The following is a 21,032-nucleotide window of genomic DNA, read 5'->3' on the forward strand; positions in this document are numbered from 1 at the left end:
TCTTTTCAGAGTCTTCCGCATGCCTTTTTGCAAATTCCAAGCGGGATTTTACATGGTCTTTTTTTCAGAAATGGCTTCTTTCTTGCCACTCTTCTATACAGGCCAGATTTGTGGAGTACCTGAGCTATTGTTGACACATGGACAGTTTCTTCCATCTCAGCCATGAAACGCTGTAGGTCTTTCAGAGTTGTCAATGGCCTCTTGCTGTCTTCTCTGACCAATGCCCTTCTTACCCGGCTGCTCAGTTTGGGAGGACGGCCTGCTCTAAGCAGATTCTGGGCGGTGCCGTATACCTTCCACTTCTTAATGATCGACTTGACTGTGCTCCAAGGGATATTCAATGCCTTTGAAATCTTTTTATACCCCTCCCCTAATCTGTGCCTTTCCACAACTTTATCCCAGAGTTGTTTTGAAAGCTCCTTGGTCTTCATGATAGTATCTTTGCTTTGAATGCATTACCCAACTGTGGGACCTTACAGAGACAGGTGTATTTAATCTGAAATCATGTGAACCACTTTTATTGCACACAGATGGACTCCATTTAACTTATTGTGTGAATTCTGAAGGCATTTGGTTGCACCTGAGCTTATGTAGGAGTGTCATAGCAAAGGGGGTGAATACTTATCTAACGAAGACTTTTCAGGTTTTTATTTTTAATTGATGTGTTTTTTCACCCCTGCATTTTTTCACAAATTGAAAGTGTTGAGTAGGTTGTGTAAATCAAAGGAAAAAAAATCCCATTTAAATGCATCAAGATTTCAGGTTGTAACACAACAAACTGTGAAAACATCCAAGGGGGCTGAATACTTACTATAGGCACTGTATGCACAAGCTGCTATTAAAATAACTGAAGAATCACCTGACATAAGGTAAAAACGAATTGAAAAATCTCAGGACCTTAAGGCTGTAAGGAGTTTGTGTGAAGAGAAAGTCCAGGTGCTCCATTTTTTCTCAAGACATATTTAAATACTGTAAATCGCTGTTTCTTAGCATATTAAAATCAGCCCAGCAATTGTAACCTGGGAGCAAGAATGACAATTGATTACATTTAGAAGCTACAAACCACCCAGCAAAACACACCTTTATACAACTATAAACCATGACCATTTTGAAGGGCTAACTTCTGATCAGTACCAACCCTTAATTTCACTTACATGTTTTTCAGCATCCTTCTCCAGCTTATTATCCTGTTTTTTAAAGTACAGATTATCCCACAAATACCTTGGTTCCTCTTGGAATGTTGTTTCTCCTAAAATGAACTCACAGTCCCCTTGTCCCCAAATTTCTCCACACTCAATTTAAATTCCAATTGCCCAGCTCTTAATTTAAAATCACAAATGAATCACAGCTGCTGCAAGAACCACACCGTAGCAGACGGGGAGGGGGATATAATATTAAAACAGATACAACAGTTCATCATCTGCATACACAAGGCAGAATTAACTTGCATTGTAATTATTATTTTTTTTTTTTTTAAAGAACTAGTAGTTTATTGGTATCAGCTATAGTCTATATCGGAAACAAGACGTCTGCTTTAGTGTCATTATGTTCAAAATGTTGTCTATATGAAAACGGTGATGATGCTACTTTCATTGGGTAGAAAACCAACCCAAATGAGCAAATACGTCCTTCTGTGTCCAGACACTAGGGGTTTGACTCAGTCTTTTTCAATCTATTCCTATAGGTTGCTTTCAGCAAAACATCCATAAATTAACCTAAAACAGTATAGTAAGTCAAATAAAACACAGTCACAGCGTTCTCATTTTTAAATGTTTATAGCAGCACAAGGAAAGATGTTTTATTGTGAATATTTATGTGCAAAAGTTTCCTAAATTTATCAGAAGCTTAATAAGTTGTTTCATAAACATCATGTAGTAATTATCTTTTTTTTTTTCTCACATTACAAAAATAAGGGAAATACTTACAGTCCTATTTACACTATTCATTTACAAAAATTATATAAATTTGTATAAAATGTATAAAATTAACAATGACAATAAACACTCTTTTTAAAGGAAGTTATCCCATGTTTTAAGATCTTCTTTTTCATAGTTCATAATTTGTTATACATTTCCACCAAATGATTGTGAAACATCCGTTCAAATTGCTTGAGAACAGTTCAATTGAGGTAGTTTTTTTTTTTTTTCTTAATAAAAAGTTCATACATATTCCGCTACGTACTTATTCTGTACGGTTTAAAAGTGTCAGTCCGATGGTTATCAAAAGGCTGTTCATAGATGTCCATGCTCTGTCCATTTGTAGAGTCAGCACAGTCTAAAACATTCTCCTCCTCAGGCTCAGAGTCTGTGTCCACTGTAGCATGAGGATTTTCATGTAGTGTCATTGGGTTGTAAGGAGCAGAAGGGCTGTAACCGGAATAAAACTCTTGCTGTGGCCTCCATAAAGACTTTCCAAATGTTCCTTAAAAAAAAACACAGGAAAAAAAATGTAAGAACGGAGACTGAGATGCATAGCAATTTTACATCTTTTGAGGGATGAATTAAAGTCATGCATTATGGTAACTTTAAAAAAAGGTACAATGCTGTATTTCCATTCCACCTACCCATGAAGGTGTTGGTTGGCATTCTTTCTCGGTTTCTATTGAAGTCTGGAATGTCGCCGTCAGCTGAGGATCCTTCATTCTGTGTGTGAACCGAGCTGTGGAGGCACCCATTTGGCAACTGCATTAGCATGCTGGCAGCAGCTGGGTCAAAGGGGTTCTCCAAGGGGTGTGTGCAAGGATAGTATGCCTTAGACTTACAATACTTAATGTTTCCTTCATAAGGCTCAATGCAAACAGGTCTCTGGTCAGGGGTACAACCTATAAAAAAAAAAAAGAAAAAGGTAAATACAAATAAAACATGAAAACTAATATATCCATAACTTACTAGGGCACCCCCCCCCCCCAAATAAAAGAAAATCAGTAACTCCTTTGTCTTGCCCATGAAGAACACCCAAAAGATACACACCCAAAAAATGCATTCAGTTAATGATGGATACATAATTCATTAACTAAAGCACGAAGAACAGGTTAAACTTGATGCTAGTAACAAGTGCCAATGTGTTTCATAACTCAAATAAGAAGTATTTACCATTAAAACATGCTCCATCAGATGGTTCAGTGCCATACATATTTCCTCTTGTACACATGGATCCTATTGTCCCTTGGTAGTGACACAGCAGTGGATCCATGACAGCCTCCATATCCATTTCACTCCCAGTATCTAGGCACATACCTGTCAGTTAAAATATACAAATGATGAGGCTTAGGATGTGGTGTTGTGACAATATTTTAATATGTACTGCAAATAATGAAATGAAGGGTATGCATTTGTCTTCATTCATATCTTGAATAAAACAGCAAGATAAGTTTGTTTACACAATGAACCCTTGTCAGGTGGTCATTCAGGCAGAAATGTGTATTTGGTGGCAAAGTATGATCCAAAACACCCATGCTTTGATCTTGTTAAGTCTTACCATTGAGATCTCTTTGTTGTAAATAATATCCAGTAATTGAGGATGCCATAAACTGGTGGTGACTGCCATTTTCTGAAGGAATGTAGCCATCTTGTCTGTCAGCCAATGTTCCTTGGGATGACAAGTAGCTGGGTATGTCTGCCGGCAAGTTTGTCTCATCTATGACCAGAAAAATTTATATCAGAACCAGCAATTGTTCAAAAAATGAATGAAAACAAATGCATACGCTTGCTAAGTTACATGTTAAAGCATGTTAACAGTAATAGCTATATGATTATATTACATTAAAAGAACAACATTTTCAGTGTTATTTTGACAGCCAACAATAATAAAAAGAAAATGTTCCTTTATCTTTGTTACAAAACAAACGTGTCCCCGGACAAGAACAGTGCAATAAACTCTGCCGTATTTAAGTACGTGAGTCAGTGCCCACAGTGCAAAGTTTACACACCTGTATTTGTTACACTGCAGTCCTCATTGCGTCTCCTTGTGTGGTATATGATGACCACCCAGACAAGTGATGTTCCCACCACACAGCAAACAACAGCAATGATCACTATGCCAACTGTAGTCCAGCCATCCTCCTCTAATGTCTGGCCAACGGTTTGAGTGGAGTCACAGTTTGGACTGGGGACCACATTCAGTTGGATGTTGCCTCTTTCCGTTCCCAGCGTATTGGACATTTCGCAGGTGTACTTTCCAGCATCTTCCACATTTGTATCTACAATTATAAGTAGTTGGTTTCCTGCTGCAAAAAAGTGTCTTTCAGTTACAACCAATGGGCTGTCATCTTTTGTCCAGTTCAATTTTGGGGGAGGGCTGCCACCAGCAATACACTGCAGTACGGCTGTTTCCCCTTTTGCAACGGTTCGATCCATCAGAGGACGCATGAAAGAAGGTGTTTCTGTTAGAAACAGAGAAGAGAGTTATTTTTTTTCTGAGCTAAAATGTGTATCACTATAAGCCTGGTCAACATTCTTTACAACTGAATTGCCATCTGAAAAAACATTTAAAATCTATAAAAACTAGATATAAATAAAAACAGTTAATCTTTAACCCTTTGCGGTCCATTTATTCAGCATGTGTCAGGCGAGTCAGGTCCAATTTATTTTCACACGCGCAGTTTATTTTAGACGGGCTGTTTAAAAGTATTTTTTTGCACAGTAAAACAGGTTTAAAAGGCACTGCATATCAACAGGACACTCAGTACTGCATCTCCAGCCCCGCCCCACCCCTTGTTCGCTATATTTTTCAAATGCCTCTTAATAATAGTACATACCGATAAATCATCTCTTGATCACTCGTTTTATCACCAAACTCCTCAATAATGCGATCCAAGTTGTTATTTTATTACTATAACATCTAAAAAAAGCTCTGCAAATGTCTCTGATATTCTTTGAGCGCTGGATGCAGAAGCAGCTATCTTGTTTGTTTATGTCCATGTTATCTATGTGGTGTCAGGTCTATCAGTATTCATGAGATACGCCCTTTTTTTTCCGGCTTCTCTCGGCTCCTATCGGTCTCACTCGGCCACTGAATGGTTTTCTCGGCTTTTTCCGGAGAAAAAAACGACTACAGACCTGTTTTTTGCATCTTTTTGATGATGTCGGGCAGGGTCCGACATTGGACCGAAAAGGGAAAATTGCGATCCGACATAGGACCGCAAAGGCTTAATGCACAATTCTTGCAATACACCGACTTTAAACATTTAAGTTCTTACCCAGCACAGTTAGGGTGGCATTTGCAGATATCGTCCCAGCACTGTTTTGAGCAGTACAGCTGTATACTCCTATGTCCTCAGTTTTGACATCGACAATAAAGAAAACGTCGTCCTCAGGCATCACATGCATGCGCCTCTCCCGTGCAGCAGGGAAGTCTGTGCCACCGTCTTTCTGCCAGGCTATTTGAGGAGTAGGGTGTCCAACTGCTGCACACTCCAAGCGGGCCATTGCTCCTGCCCTGATGGTCAGATCCATGGGCATTTTTGTAAATGATGGAAGCACTGGAATTTAAAAAAAAAAAAAATTCAAGTTAAATTATGAAAATGAACATTACTTAGCTCACAAGATTCAGTCTGTGTCTCTGCAAGCCCTGCATTTAGCTTTGGTAAATAGCAGAGGCGCACAAAGATTTTCATTTACAGCTTGCTCATAAAGATACTAGTACAATTATAATTTAAAAACTAAAATACATAAATACAAACGCAAACTTAAAAATCTTCCATAAAATGTCTAAGAACTTCCTTGGTTTCAGGCATTGTCCACTGAAAATAAACACAAAGTGTACTTACTGTTTACAGTGAGCTTGGCTTTAGTGGAATAGGACGACCCAAAGTGATTGGAGATTACACACTGGTATTTGCCTTCGCTGCTAAAATCAACATCTCGTAGCCGAAGAATTGTAGTGTACTCCATAACTTCTCCTCCTTGTGCTCGGAGATGGGCATAATTCTCTATTTCAGCATCATTCAGAGCCTCGTTGTCTTTCTTCCATGCAAAGGTCATCGGGGAGTCACTGCTACTTGCAGCAGAGCAGACAAAGCTCACATTGTAACCCTTTATTGCTGACTGGGTTTCAGGTTGCACTGTAATCTGGGGTTTGGGAAAGTCATCTGAAAAAACAAAAACAAAAAAAACATTGCATAACACTTAATGTGCAGCAAGGGAAATGGTATAAAATGATTTGTCATTGGAAAGGTCATGCACTTAAAATAACTGTTTTTTAATATAAAAACTTGTACGATATTTAAGAATCTAAAAAGATCAACGACAACTGACGCAGCTAAAGATGAAGATGAATGTACAACACCACCACCACAAAAAAAGAAAATAAACACTCACCACACACAAAGTCTTCTTGGTTAACAACAAATATACTTTTTCCTTTTAACAGTTGGGGATGGGCACAGCTGGCATTAATGAAGGGCTGAAACTGGTTATCTGCCACCCACTGAAGGAACCACTTCAGCTGGCAATCACATAGCAGGCTGGACGTGTTCAAGTGCCTGGTGAAAGAAATTATACAATTTAGATCACATACAGTTAAGATGACACTGCAACAGAAATACACAAAAACCCTGAGCCATGTAAAAGTTACATTCACACAGTAAAAGCGAAAAACTATTTCAGTTCAAAATATGTAGAGGACCAGAACTACTATTTTATTTAGTGCTGGGAAAAGGTGTAATAACCAAGGTTTTGAACTTAAGTGAAATTCTATTGTAATGTGGGACATTGCGGTGGCAGGACAAATTGGTTTTATCCATGTAAAATAAATTAAAGGAAAAAAAACAGAACAAAACAAAATAGGGGGCTTATGAAAGAGACGTTATTAAGGTTTGTAAAAACAATACTTACAATTCCTGAAGTTTTTTCATTTGTGAAAAGGCGTTTCCTTGAATGGACATTATAGCATTGTTGTTCAGGTCACTTGAGAGAAAAAAAAAAAGAAATGAATAATGTTGAACTTGCACACATCCGTGAAGCTGTAACTTTTCAACCAGGCCTCCTTACACCTTTGGTTAATTTAAAATAGCTGGAAAGCTAAAAGGTCTACAATGAGTTCAACTATCAAAGCCGAACAATCTGTGCTGAGGGGCAATTAAATCTCGGCTGCACCACAGTTGGTTAATCAAGCAGTTCCTAGCTTTAGCTCTTTTAAAATCCAGCATGACTGTGAAAAACTAATTCAAATCATGTGTTCCTGGCTCAGAACTGCAACGTTCTTGCCTACACCCACATACAACGATCGATCCGAATTCCACCAGGATGGAAAGTCTGACTGTAACAGACTGCTTGGTTGCTTGTCTGAGCTAATTTATAGAACAGAAAGAAGAAAGGAGACAGTCCGATTCCAAACAGCTGGTTTGGTTTACCGTAGTATTACATTCGACAAATTTGGATTTTACTGATTTAAACACTTCTAAAAACTACCCAAGATTGAAAAAAGAAAAGAAAAAAAAAAAGTTTGGATACTTACAGGTGCTCAAGCACATCCAGTCCTGAGAATGCCTTTTTAGTGATAGATCTGATACGGTTTCCCTGGAGAACCCTGAAGAACACAAGAAGCATGCATAATGAGCGTGTGCCATAAAACCCGCCTTTCTTTCACAGAACTGCAAAAATCTCAATAGATTGTGAGTTACAAACTTTGGCTACTAAATAGATATTTTTGGTTGTCCAACTGGCTTTCCAGTTCAACATTACAAGGAACACAAAAGGGCCTACTGTACACATTGGAGCACAACTAGGTTCGTTTTATAGTTTATATACTGTACCCAGGCAAGCATAACAATCCGGTGCATTAAATATATGCATCTGTGGTTTCCTGAAGTGTCTAAGGAAATTATGGATTTTTATAAAAGTAATAGTTTAGAGACAGATATAATTCCTTTACTTCCATCAAAGACCACTCAGTGGATAGGGAACCTATAGCTTTACATCACTAATCACATTCATTGAGAGTTGTGTTTCTTGATCAAAGGCTACTTCTTGGCACCATACTCTCCTAGCCTGATACAAAGTGACCCATAATCTCACCCCAACCCCCTTCATCTTTATCAGAGAACAGAGTGAACAGCACTTCCTCATTCTACAAAACATCCCCTAGTAACTTTTGGGGGATTTGTGTTGCAGTGGGTAAAATATACAAACTTACAGTTTTCTTAGTTTGTCCAAAGCAGAAAAAGCTCCATTCATGTCTTCAATGGTCCAAGAGATTTCATTGTTTTTCAAGTCACTGAAATATAACAGTACTTATTAATATACACGTTCTTTTTAAGATAATCTGACAAAAAAATACCTTAGTTTGAGCTTATTTTGAAGTACAAGAACCAACTTAAAATATTTAAAGCTCCCTTTGGTTTATATGGGCCCCAACTGCATAACTGAAGGCACTGTCTCCTGCTGGTTCTACTGGCTATAAAAAGTTAAGAGTTGTTTTTCAAACATAGTTTGTATTTTATAAGGCATAGGTGGTTATCACAAATCTCTAAGATTTAAATAGAATAGAACTAAATAAAGAATCTATTTAAAAATAAACTAGATGAACACACATCTAAATATGATCCACTTCTAATTACGATCTAAAGAGCTCAAGTAGTGAGCAAACAAATCCTCAAGGCGGCGAAATAAAAGCTTGCAAATAATTGCTTTGACTTGAATTTCAATCCATCAATGGGCTCAACTACCCTATTTATTCTTCTTTAACTATTAGTTTCCTTTTCCACATGCTTGGCTAAACCTGAATGACCCGGACCTTGGTAATCATCACCAGCCCTTGACTACACACCTGCCCTAAACTGACCTCTGGAGAACAAATCAAGGCATGCTTCCATTTACCAACTAAAGAGTTTTCAAACAAAACTGGAATAACTATATTCCCTAGTTTATGTCAAACAGTGTTTTCTGTAACTTTAATAATCTTTATTTAGCAAACTAAAAACAAACAGTCTGGTGTACATTTTATTTTTTAATCTTACATTTTCTTGGAGAATAATTGTTACAAATAAATTACAAATAGTCAAACTATGTTGTAAATATGAGCCGTGAAACAAATTATTTAACAGTAAACAGAAAGCTACAACACAAGTAAGGCTTGCACAATTAATAGTTTATATTAAGATAATTACAAGACTTACAGTGTATATAAGCTGGAGAGACCCCGGAAGGCGCCATCAGCAATGAAGCTCACTTTGTTATTTCCAATGTGGAGTTCGCCAAGCAGACTGAGACCCACAAAGCTGGACTCATCTAACCGTGTTAATTGGTTTGAGGTGAGATCCCTATGAATAGAGCAATGGAGCAATTAAATGTGGAATCATGGGGGAAGAAAAGATCACCCTAGCTTATTATGTTGGGCCAACCATATCTTCCCAGTGAAATATCAAGGTTTCTTACTTCCTGTCCTGGTACAAGCAATCCACAGTTACAAATAAGTGGCTTTGTTTTATGCAATCCAGATATATGTGCTCAATGCAATTGTAAAAGTGCTGTATTTTCCTTGAGGTTGCACATTTCTACCAACCCACCCTCCCTGAAACAAATGCATAGTTTGTTTTACTCGTATCTGTAAAATAATAGCAGCAGGAAATCAATCCTGTGTAGGCATATTTTCTCAGAAGCTCAGCAAATGGAAAGTTGGTAGATACACTTAAATTAATTTTTTTTCATGCTATTCAAATTACAGTTCGGACATACAGTATCCTTTTATGTGGCTTGTATAAACAAACAAAAAAAGCACTGCCTTAAAAACAAAACAAAACAAAAAAAAAGTCATGGTTGGCCTCAACTTTTCACAACAAAAACATGAATCTTTCACACAAAAAGCTGTTGCTGTCACCTTGGAAACTTTGTTATGAAAAAACTCACAGATCACTAGTAAGGGGCTCATGTTTTGGCATGAACTCTACACTCAAGCTGGAAGAGAATAAAAGCAACTCACAGCTCACTGAGTTTCTGGCAAAACTCCCAGGCATCAGGTTCAATCCTGCTGATGGCATTCTGGCTGAGGTGGAGCTGCTGTAACATCAACAGGCCGTACAGCCATCCTTTACTGACTTCCGTCAAATTGTTATAGTCCAGTTGCCTGTAAATTTGTAGAAGGGACAAAACAAGATTAGATATACGTGCTAACAGTGCTCAAGATTACATTCTTGAATTTACTACTGAGTACACTCTACTGATGAAGCACTTCATGCAATAATAATAAAATCTTGTACTTACAAAACTTCCATACTGCTCAATCCCCAGAAAGCTCCGTCCATGAGTTTACTGATGCCATTTCTCTGAATTTTAAGAGACTTCAGAGAGCTTAATCCATGGAAGGAAAGACCATCAACCTTCTTAATGCGGTTTCTGTTTAGTTCCCTGAAAAAAGTAAAAGTAAAACAATATTATTTTAGAAAACAAGACAAAAACAAAACAACTGGTCCAAAATATAGTTTATCATAAATCCTTTCTTATATTTAAATAAACAAAACTTACAATTGTTGCAGTTGGGAGAGCTTAAAAATCTTGGGTGGAATAGATGAAATTCTATTTCGGTTCAATTTCAGAATCTGTAGAGAACTTGACAAACTGTCAAAGCAACCGGGTTCCAGTGAGGCAATCTTATTGCTGTTAATATACCTGAAAACAAAAATAGTTTGACATGTCAACATTTTGCGATTAGGATAAAAATAGGAAACAATCAGACATATATAAAAAGGCATCCAACAGAAATACTTACAAATATTTTAGCTGCAACTGAGTGAATGATGTGGCTTTCACCTCCACAATATTATTGTTGCTTAAGTCCAATGTTTCCAAGGACTGAAAACGATTCAGCTGTTCTGGGATCAACTCTCCGATCTTGTTATTTGATCTGCAATAGAAGTCGTAGAACATTAGAACGCTAAAATATAATGTGTGCTTCTGCTATATATATATATATATATATATATATATATACACACACACACTATTATAAACTACAGTAACATACAATACACAAAAACTAACTTTTACATCCTCATCTAAATACATATTTGTGGTAGATGAAAACCAATTTATTTATTTTCGGGTGTCAACAGAGTGTTGTTTTCTCTAATTACTGCTATGCGTTACAGGCTGGTTTATACTGGGTTATTTGGTTTATAAGGTAATTACTAATAAGGTATTAAAACTGGCAATTACTTTAGTGATGAATAACATTCCCTTAGTGAAAGCATACCACAGCAGAAGACAGCAATTTCCTGAACTGCACGCCTCCTAAATTGCAGTGTGAAAACTGCTTGGTTATAAACATAACCTGCACAGTGCACTCTTTGTATAAGGACTGTTGCATAGAACAGAAATCCCTTATACAGTTAAGTACTTGGACATGAGTTGTTGTTCCAGTATCCTGACTGTATAACAGAATTTTCCTAAAACCTTATTATAATTCCACTGCATTTTGAGAATTTTTGGTTTTTAAAATGTTTGGTTTTTAAAATTAACATTTAAAATAACCATAGTTTCATTCTTTGCAGTTATCCATTACCAGTAAACAACAAATTATACTGTATTTAGTATGGATTACATGACAATGAAGATGGTCTTTTACCCAGGCCCCTTCTTACCTAAACTATCTCATAGGCTACATAATGTAAAAATAAGCACTTTTCCATGTTGTAATAAATGACCAATAAAAAGTTACAAGTTTGTCTTTTGTGTACGGATTTGCAACAGTCTTTGAAAGGGTGCTAGGTTACTGTGGATAGACAAAGAAACTGCACACCGCCATGGTTTCATTTTACATGTCCCCTGTACTAAAAACCATAGCAGTCCTCAGAGGGAATACTAAAACCTGAATTTCTAGTTCCGTGCAGGAAACCTAAATCTAGAAGGCTCCAGGCTGCTTGAGAATAAAAAGCAACTGTCAACACTTAACAGCCTCATACCTTTCACACAAGATTCAGCCCAGGGCTTTTCAGCTGTGATGTGGCATCAGGATATGGGGCTTCAGTGGCTTTTTGTGCAATGCCTGCCTGTATGCCCTCTCCCCTTTCTGGGTACAAAAACACCTGATTAAAATAGGTGTTTGTAAGCAACACGGACAAACTAGCACCTCATCTATTTCAGAACCGGAAAATTATGCCTCAGAATTCTGAGTAAAAAAAAAAAAAAAAAATGAAATCTGTTAATACAAATAACTAGCCAGTCACAGGGGGGCCAGGGGGCACTTTACTGAGAGATTGCAGATTCCCTTACAGTTTGCATGCCTCAAGGGCAAATCAGTGAAGGCAGAAGTCTCTATTTCTAATGTATCTAACTTGAAAATCTACTTGAAGCACTATCCTGAATGCAGTTCCGAGTGTTTTATATGCAGGCGTAAGACATCCGAGAAGGACATTTCACACATTCACAGTGAACAATGCTGTCTAGAAGAGCCAAATGGGTCAACATGTTCAGTACCAATGCCTTACTATACTTACAGTTTGATGTGCACAGTAAGAGACTGCCCAAAATAAATCAAATGACAACTTCAGAGTAAGCAAAGGAACCAGATACATCTCACTCTCTACAAACAGGCAGCTTGATAGACCGCTGTGAACAGAGCTATTGAACCCACACAGAGTTTCACACTTACTGTAAAAGAAATGCACAGCAGTTCAATAATGCCACTATGGAACTGCCAATGACTTCTATTGTACTTTAAGCTAACTGGAGCTAATAGGAGGCAGTGTGGTCCAGTGGTTAAAGAAACAGCCTTATAACCAGGAGGTCCCCGGTTCAAATCCCACCTCAGCCACTGACTCATTGTGTGACCCTGAGCAAGTCTCTTAACCTCCTTGTGCTCCGTCTTTCGGGCGAGACATAATTGTAAGTGACTCTGCAGCTGATGCATAGTTCACACACCCTAGTCTCTGTAAGTCGCCTTGGATAAAGGCGTCTGCTAAATAAACAAATAATAATAATAATAATAATAAATAATAATAATAATAATAATAATAATAATAATAATAACTGAAATGTAGCAATATTGTAATTATAAAATATTTAAAAAGGTCAACAGGTGTGAAAAAGCTATCCTGCAACGTGTATTTTTACCTTCAATTCAGACTCTCAGTCAGTCAGCTTCAGTAACAACAAGAGTGCACTGTACAGTAAACGGGTTTCATTTGCTATCTTTTAATCTGCAATCCTCCAGGGCAGTCCTAGACTAACAAGCACAGTATTGTACATTTAACTGGAGAGCTTTCAAATTTGTCCAACTAATTTTCTAGCAAATGAGGTTATTATGCACGATTACTCAATATTTTAGGAGCTGGACTAGCAAGCCATCAACTACACTGCTGCGATAACCCAGTATTTCTAAGGATTAGAAAGAAATAACCAACATTGGGACAATGTTTTGGCCAACTGTAAAATGTGTCAGAAATTGCTTAAATCAAAACGCCTTGGTTTCATTAAATTTGAAACACTTAAGCAAATATAACAATCTGAATTTTGTAGTCAAAAGATTTACCATACTGAGGGAAAACTATGCAAAAGCCAAACTAATACTAAAAGGAATGCAATCGTTTATTATTCTAGCAAGCAATCATTCGAGAGAATGTTTTCCAGTGACTTGGGTCACCATTACTTCCACCACCTGTATGATTAGTCACCGTCTCATTTTACACATGGCTGATCAATAAACAAAGAGCTACCATCACCAAATGCTGTATCTAGCACTCAACACCTCACTTGCTGCTTTTTTACACTTAACATGATCTCTTCTGAAATGGGCCTACATGTGTTTGCACACTTAAAAGTGCATGTCCAAAATCAATCCCTGTCAATGGAGCAGTACAGCGTTACAGCAGTCCTCCTACGTTGGCTTGGTTTACATGCAAAAATAACGGTAGTTTGGTTGTACTTTTCAGGCAATTTGGGTTTATGATATTGTGCAGCTTTCTTAAACTGGGTTTACAAGTTTTTAGGTGTTGACGAACCTCAAGGGCAGCGTGTCTCATTTGACATCCCCCCCACCCAAATAAAAAAAAAAGTAACAAATTTAAAAAGTGAGGAAAACAAAACAAAAACCCACACAGAGCGTTAAACAAATACCAAAAAATAAATACCAACATCCCATATGAGAGGGCATTGTACTATCCATGTAACTCTTTTCACTGCACATATATTTATATACATATTAAACACATTCTCACGACAACGGAGAGAGAATCTGGAGTTTCTAAACTGCATGAACCAAAATATATTCCATGTGAAAGGAACTCTGTACATGCACAATGTTTGCAAAGGAACCACTAGCTCTTAGTCAGTGACATTTGGAAACAGTTTATCAAAAGCATCAGCCATAATAAGTATAATCAGACATTCAACAGTTTATGAACAGCAAACAGCCAACACTGAGCAAAAAACAAGAGTTTTAAAAACGCCCACAAACTGCAACAGCCAAAATGAATGGAACTGGAGAGCAGAATGTTCTAAACCCATGAAAGAAATAAACGCACAGTTGAAAACTATTCGCTACTTTTAAGTAAATAAAATACTAAATACTTTTCTGCTGATGTAAGGAACGTTCTACATATAATTAATAAGATTGCAGTAACAATGAAGCTTAACAAAATACCCCTTATCATTTTAGAACTGACTAAGGTTTTCCTTCTCGTGCTTAGAGATTTCTGGCAACAAAAAAAAAAAAAAAAGAAAAAACCACCATAGGTATTGAATGTCACTCAGTTCTTATTTAAATAGCTGAGCAGACAGAGTGGCTGCTCCAGCTGACTTAGCTGACCCTGGCCCAAAGGAAAAACAAACCCCAATAAAATACCAGATGTAAGCAATTGAGTCGTGATCATTTTCATTAATTGAACAATTTCCCAGGAATTTATGGTTTTAACTCTTTGGCTTTTCTATTTATTTTATGCAGGCAACAAAGGCTGCATTGTGGGATGACTGGGTAATTCTGGTTTATAGAAAAGCTGTTAGTTTTAAGATTGTTTCGATTTTATTTTTACTTTTTTAGTAAGTTGCATGCACTTTAAGTACTTGATAATCTTTAAGTTTCCAAATGTAAAAGCAATCCTGGTTTTGATTAAAGGCGCCACAGCAGAAGAGAGTCATATGATGGCTTTTAAAAACTGTTCTTTTTCCAATTGGAAATACCACACACACGCATACTCCACTAGTACACTGCCAGCACTTAAAAAATGGGGGATTTGTTATTTGGCATATAAACATTAGATTCCTTTACAAGATTAGACACCATAGACTTACTCAAAGGAGATGTAAAGAAATATGGCTGGCATTATTTTACAAGATACACCCAGTGTTGCAATGGCTTTAAAAAACTGTTTGGAAAGTGTCTTTTAATAAGGACAGACACCCTAAACAAGACAAAAAGAGAACAAAATGGTTCTAACAACTTTCTATCATAACTGACACAATTTACATACAATACTAATGTACTTATATTGCCAAACACCATCATTGACAATGAATAACAATGCTACTCATAATACAAGTACTGCAGTGGCTTCAAGCTTTCATTCAGAGCAGCACCAGTAATCACATTACTGTACGTATAAATTAGATATATACACACACAAATACAGAAATCATATTGAATACAACATGTAATGGCAATGTAGGTGTTAATGAGAAAGCAGCTGTTTGTTATCTTTTAATGAATTAAGGCATTTCTTAGTGAAATCGGAATTATCTACCAACTCATGACAACAAGCACATTAAAGCTAAACTCTGTTTTCCTTTATTCAAAAAGGAAGACACATTTTAAAATAAATCACATATTAATGCTTCCTTGTCAATGCTAAAAGCAGTTCAATATATGGACAGATCAATGTTACTTACACAGAAAGGAGTGTAATGTTTGCAGATAGTGGCCCCAAATCTGGTATGGAATCCAATTCATTATTATTCAATTTTCTGGAGAATAAAAAAGAAAGTAAGTATTCACACAAGGAAAACATGATATCAATGTTACATGGTATTAAGAAAGAAAATCAATGTTAAATAATTTGAAGATAACAAAAAACAACAACTTACAGTTCACGTAGGCTGTGAAGCTTTTGGAATGCGTTTGCTTCAACAGATTTTAGTTTGTTGTTGCTTAAATCCCTGCAAAAAATAAAAAATAAAAAATAAATAATTACTGGATTTGTAGTCAACCAATCTGTAAAAATATGCCTTATTCCAACATTTATAAAGAAATGCCTACACTTACTCAACAAAGGAAAGAAATGTACCAAAAAATAATTGAAAACCAAAATGAAAAGGGCTGTACACAGTTCAAAATGAGACGAAGGTAGTTTTGAATTATTTATTTATTTATTGCAGTTTTTAATGGATTAATGTACATCAAAGCCTAGATTCTTAACTTTAGATACAACCTAAAACCTTGAAACTACCTTATTTGAAACATGTTGCCAAACAGACCAGCAGACACAGGCAGACATGAGCAGATATGTTTTGTTGGGAGTTGTAACATGCGCAAATGCTGGCAAAGGCCTCAAACTATAAAAACCCCTCCAATTACAGCCACTGCTGTGCATGACAAACGCACTGGAGCCAGGCACTTTCACTCACAGTTCAGCCTGCATCCATCTGGAGTTTATCATGGAAACCTTGAGCAAAACAACTTACATTTTATTTACAAACTCTCAGACCTTTTCCTTTTGTTTTAGCATGGTTCTCATTCACACACCACGACACAAAATAACTTCATACAAGCGATAAATCAAAGATCAACCAGATACAACACAGGTTTCAAGCACTCCCTGCTCCTTCAACACCCTTGATCGTGTTATCTGCAAAAGTATGTAACTTAAATATATCTAGATTAGTATGAAAATGATAAAGATTTTCTTTTAATAACTTTCAAATGTCAGCTACTACATACAGTAGAAGCATTTTGTTAGCTAGATTAGTATCCTTAACAATAATAAGCCTGCTGTATGGCTTGCACCCAAATTCAATTTCCATGACTAGCAACTAACCGATAAAGCAACTTAAAGAATTCAGTACTGTAGTTAAAAAGTGACATGCTTTGTGCATTCTTTACTTTTGCATTTACAAAGTGAAACTGCATTTTGTTATTAAGTTTAATAATTCCCTAACTTGTTCCTGCGTCCAATTCATATCTTTTTACTTTAATAAATAATTATAGATTATAATGTGTTTTTGTTCCCACTGTGGGGCTGTTTACAAATTAACATGCAAATTGCTAAAATGGCCTTTTGTGTTTCACTCTTTTCAAAAACATCTGCCTTTTGTGAAGTGTGAAGAAAAGAGGGAGGAAACAGCCCAATGCTTGCAAAACAATGCAGCCATCATGTAATAACCCAATGTGGACTTGCAATGGCAAGAACAAAATTAGCTGGTTTAACGAACAAACATTTCTAGAATTAAAAATTGAATCTGTTATGATGCAGTCAAGTGATGGGTGTTTTTCCCCCTTCTTGTAATTGGCATTCTCTTTTTTTAAAATGCTAAATGCAAATCCAAACGACAGCTTTTTAATCAATCCCATCGGGACCTTTACAGCTGCTAATTCAGCAGAAATGGTGAGAGTTGGAAAACACAAGGCTGAGCTGTTAACAGTTTAAGACATGCTCAAGAGTGAGTCATAAATAAGAATGTTTTAGTGCAAAGTTTTAGTGTGGAAAATTCAGAATAGCAGCTGTGGTAATGGGGCCATGTGTGTTCTGCTGGCTGTATTAAAGATGCAAGATGTATTGACTATGTTGCATTTTGTTCCACCAAAGGTACAATGTTACTTACTGGTAGAATTCTTCTAAAGTATCACATTAATAGGTCTCAAATAGTATACTTGCTGAACCACACTACTTACTTTAATACTGTACCTTAAACTGGTTTTGATAATAATAGCTGAACAATCCTAAATCAACTGCCAAACTTGTAAAAGGCAGCTCTGCCAGAATTACAAAAAAAAAAAATCACCACAGTACTTACACAAGCATTTTTATTTGTTAAGACACTTTCAACAGTGTTTTTTCCCCTTTACTAGAATTAATGGATTTCTAAACAACAAAAAAAAAGTTTAAATTTAGGCATTTGGTGCAGTAAAGTCACTTCATTGTACACTGTTGTTTACAATACCATTGATGAAGGGGCTGTATTTCCAGCAGCAATTGCCCTCCCTGACCTCAACCTCACAAAAATAAACAAACAATTCCAGCAAGTCTGATGGTACTCTTAAGAAAACAAAAGTATAAACATACTTCCAATTACAAAAGGATACTTATCTTTACAAACACATCACGCATAAACGACTGTATAACAACTAATATTACAAACTACAGCAGACAAATGAAAGTTGTTACTTTATTCTTTAATATTTAAGTTATTCAGTAACCAAGAGGTCAGGCGCTCACATGAAACTAGTATTGGCAACAACAGATGCATTCTTATTTATACACCTGGATCCTGTTCACAGATGGCTTTAAACCAATTTAAACAAGAGCGGAATGCATGTCTAAGATAAACAGTACAACTTAAAATCAGTTTAGTTTTTCTTCGTGAAGTTATTCTACTTTGTTTTCGTTTCAAATGTGTCTATCTGTATTCTGTAGCTAAGAAACGACTGACAGCAGGGTACCTCTCAGCGATTTTGACCTTATGAATAGCTCCTTCTCCGGCCTACGTGTAGAAACTGGTTTCACAAAAGTAATAAAAACGCGACATGACAGCGTAATTAAGAATTCAGAATATTCTCTTTGTTCTTAGCAATCCAAAACGAAATGGTTAAGGTTCTATTCTTAAATCTTCACTCTGGGCATTCATAGAAGCCAGACACCCTACAGTCATTCAAATGGTAAGCCCCACATGTCAATACAGCCATTCACATTTCATGAATAAGGTAGCATGACCCCCTGGCAGTAGAGGCATTTGAACAGAATTAGCCATAGCTAATTGAAAGCCCTCCTGCTTGGAGGGGCAACACGGCTAAATTGTATCAATATATATTTTGCACATAACTAACTTAAAATTTTGTAAAGATCTCAAGATACCTAAATCCAAATAGTTTACGTTAAGCAACTTAAAATCCATTATTATTAATTAAAACACTTTTTCCATAATTTTGAAACCAAGTGTGTGGGACAAAACCCTTGGAGATTAGCTTTTTTTTGGCTACCGCTTTTTTTCAACGTTAATATTCCATTAGTAAAACACTGTTCAAAGTTTGAGAGTGGTAATAGTTTTCTTTATGAAACTATTTTCACATCAATTTGTTTTTAAACGCACACGCTTATCAAACATACACAAATAAATCACAACGTCCCCATTCACTTTAAAATGTGATTTGGGATATGCAATGCTTATTTCGAACCAACGTTAGCAACCTTAATTCGGCAATCTTGCACTTTAACGATGTTTTTATCGAAAGAAGCCTACTTTAATAATAATAATAATAATAATAATAATAATAATAATAATAATACAATCGAATTTGTCACAGTACAGTCAATTTACTGTACTCTGACAAATCTGATACATTTATGTAGTGTTGCCTGTGGATTGTTTTTAATTAAACTAGTCTGATATGCAATACTAGTCCTTTCTATATATGAAATGTACAATTTTTTGTAGTTGCGGAAGATTTTTTCCCCTCACGACAATATTAAAAAAATGACGATTATCATTAGAATTATATCGATGTAAATGCATTTCTTTTTTGTAATGTTAGTATTGCACAAGGTTACGATAACTTATCAGAATGGCACCCACATACTGTATTATGTGACATAAAAAAACTACCATATATACGAACCCCATAGAAAAGCTGGTCCCATAGAAATCAGTACTTAAGTTAGTTTAAGAGTTACGGTATACTTACAACTGTACTATCCATGTGGGGAGATTTGCAGGTACTTTATCCAGTCTCCTTCTACTACAGTCGAGTACGTCTCCGATACATGAACAAGGAGACGGAGATGACCGAGATTTTTCATAAATTCCTAGGGTTAGCTCCAATCCTGAAAACAGTACCAGCATGATGGAAAGCCGTGCAGCGTTTAACCACTGCCTTGGAGCAGACATTTTTGGCAGTCACGTAATCTCCTTTGAGTCCCAATCTCTTTCTTATATAAAACCCTAACTAAATCCAAAAAGCTGCCCTGGTCGGAAGCAAAAACGTATCCGTCAAACTCTTCGTAGTGTTGTGTAATCCTGCGTGTTCAATTGCACATTCCTCTTGATTGTAAGTTGTACAAAGTCTTCTTAAACAACAATTTACACTACAGCTCACATTACCCGTTCAAAACTTTTCTCTCTACTTCTCTTCGTCGGTGCAGCTGTAACTTAGAGCCAGGCTTCCCGCAGCGAGCGATCCCATTGGATAAGAAGCTGATGCACGTGACGTAAACAAGCTGTGGAACGGAGTTAAGCATAGAGATTGTTGGGAAATGTAGTTCCAGTTTTGTCAGAACGCATGGCACTCGTACCCAAGTATATGTCCTATTACTGTTTCCCTGTCGTGAACCAGCTACGGGGAAGATAAATCTCTTTCCCGTGCTTGTATATCTTCATAAACTAATTTAAACTGTAAGATATATGCTATCCTGTTTTTACCCACGTCAAAAATCTGTTGCTGGCAAAATGCTAATAAGCAACAAATGCCCCTACAATTTAATGCATCGTATATAGTGACATTTTAATTTTATTTTCAGAAAGTTGAGGAAGGATAGCTGCTGAACTGAGTGTTGTGTTTCTGTACTACAAATCCCAATAAGCAATTGGCCCATCGCCTGGGGGGTTGGAATGTGTCAACCGATGACTGTTATCTGGAGTGTAGGCGAGGGCTGGAGATAAGTGCTGTAAGTGCTAAGTTGTTGATTTGAAGCTATTGAAATGAGATGGAATACATAACTTATGCTTTTTCGGTTTACACGGTGGATGTAAATACAACTGACTTATTAAACAGTTAATAATAATAATAATAATCTTGTTGACATACATGTAGTGTTTAATTGTTGTCAACCAGTACTAAAAAATCCTGCTTTAATTGTTTTTGTCTATTCCCAGAAAGAAAGAAAGAAAGAAAGAAAG

At 36.5% G+C, this 21,032-nt stretch overlaps 1 protein-coding gene and 1 long non-coding RNA gene across 2 annotated transcripts in view; one reads left to right on the forward strand and one right to left on the reverse strand.

Annotated features, from left to right (window-relative positions):
• Positions 1 to 21,032, forward strand: part of LOC131737551 (uncharacterized) — a 129,420-nt gene that overhangs the window by 56,977 nt on the left and 51,411 nt on the right. The gene's annotated exons all lie outside the window — the stretch shown is intronic.
• On the reverse strand, positions 1,757 to 20,308 carry LOC117414953 (leucine-rich repeats and immunoglobulin-like domains protein 3). The gene is made up of 19 exons (XM_034024817.3): positions 19,822 to 20,308; positions 16,011 to 16,082; positions 15,816 to 15,890; positions 10,705 to 10,839; positions 10,461 to 10,604; positions 10,200 to 10,343; positions 9,919 to 10,062; positions 9,116 to 9,259; positions 8,134 to 8,214; positions 7,456 to 7,527; positions 6,834 to 6,905; positions 6,318 to 6,481; positions 5,768 to 6,088; positions 5,198 to 5,479; positions 3,929 to 4,381; positions 3,478 to 3,636; positions 3,093 to 3,236; positions 2,564 to 2,821; positions 1,757 to 2,421 (listed from the first exon to the last, which is right to left on the reverse strand). The coding sequence occupies exons 1-19, from the start codon at positions 20,022 to 20,024 to the stop codon at positions 2,174 to 2,176; spliced, it is 3,315 nt and encodes a 1,104-aa protein (XP_033880708.3). The 5' UTR covers positions 20,025 to 20,308; the 3' UTR covers positions 1,757 to 2,173.

Source organism: Acipenser ruthenus, chromosome 7, assembly GCF_902713425.1.
Source record: "Acipenser ruthenus chromosome 7, fAciRut3.2 maternal haplotype, whole genome shotgun sequence".
Lineage (NCBI taxonomy): Eukaryota > Metazoa > Chordata > Actinopteri > Acipenseriformes > Acipenseridae > Acipenser > Acipenser ruthenus.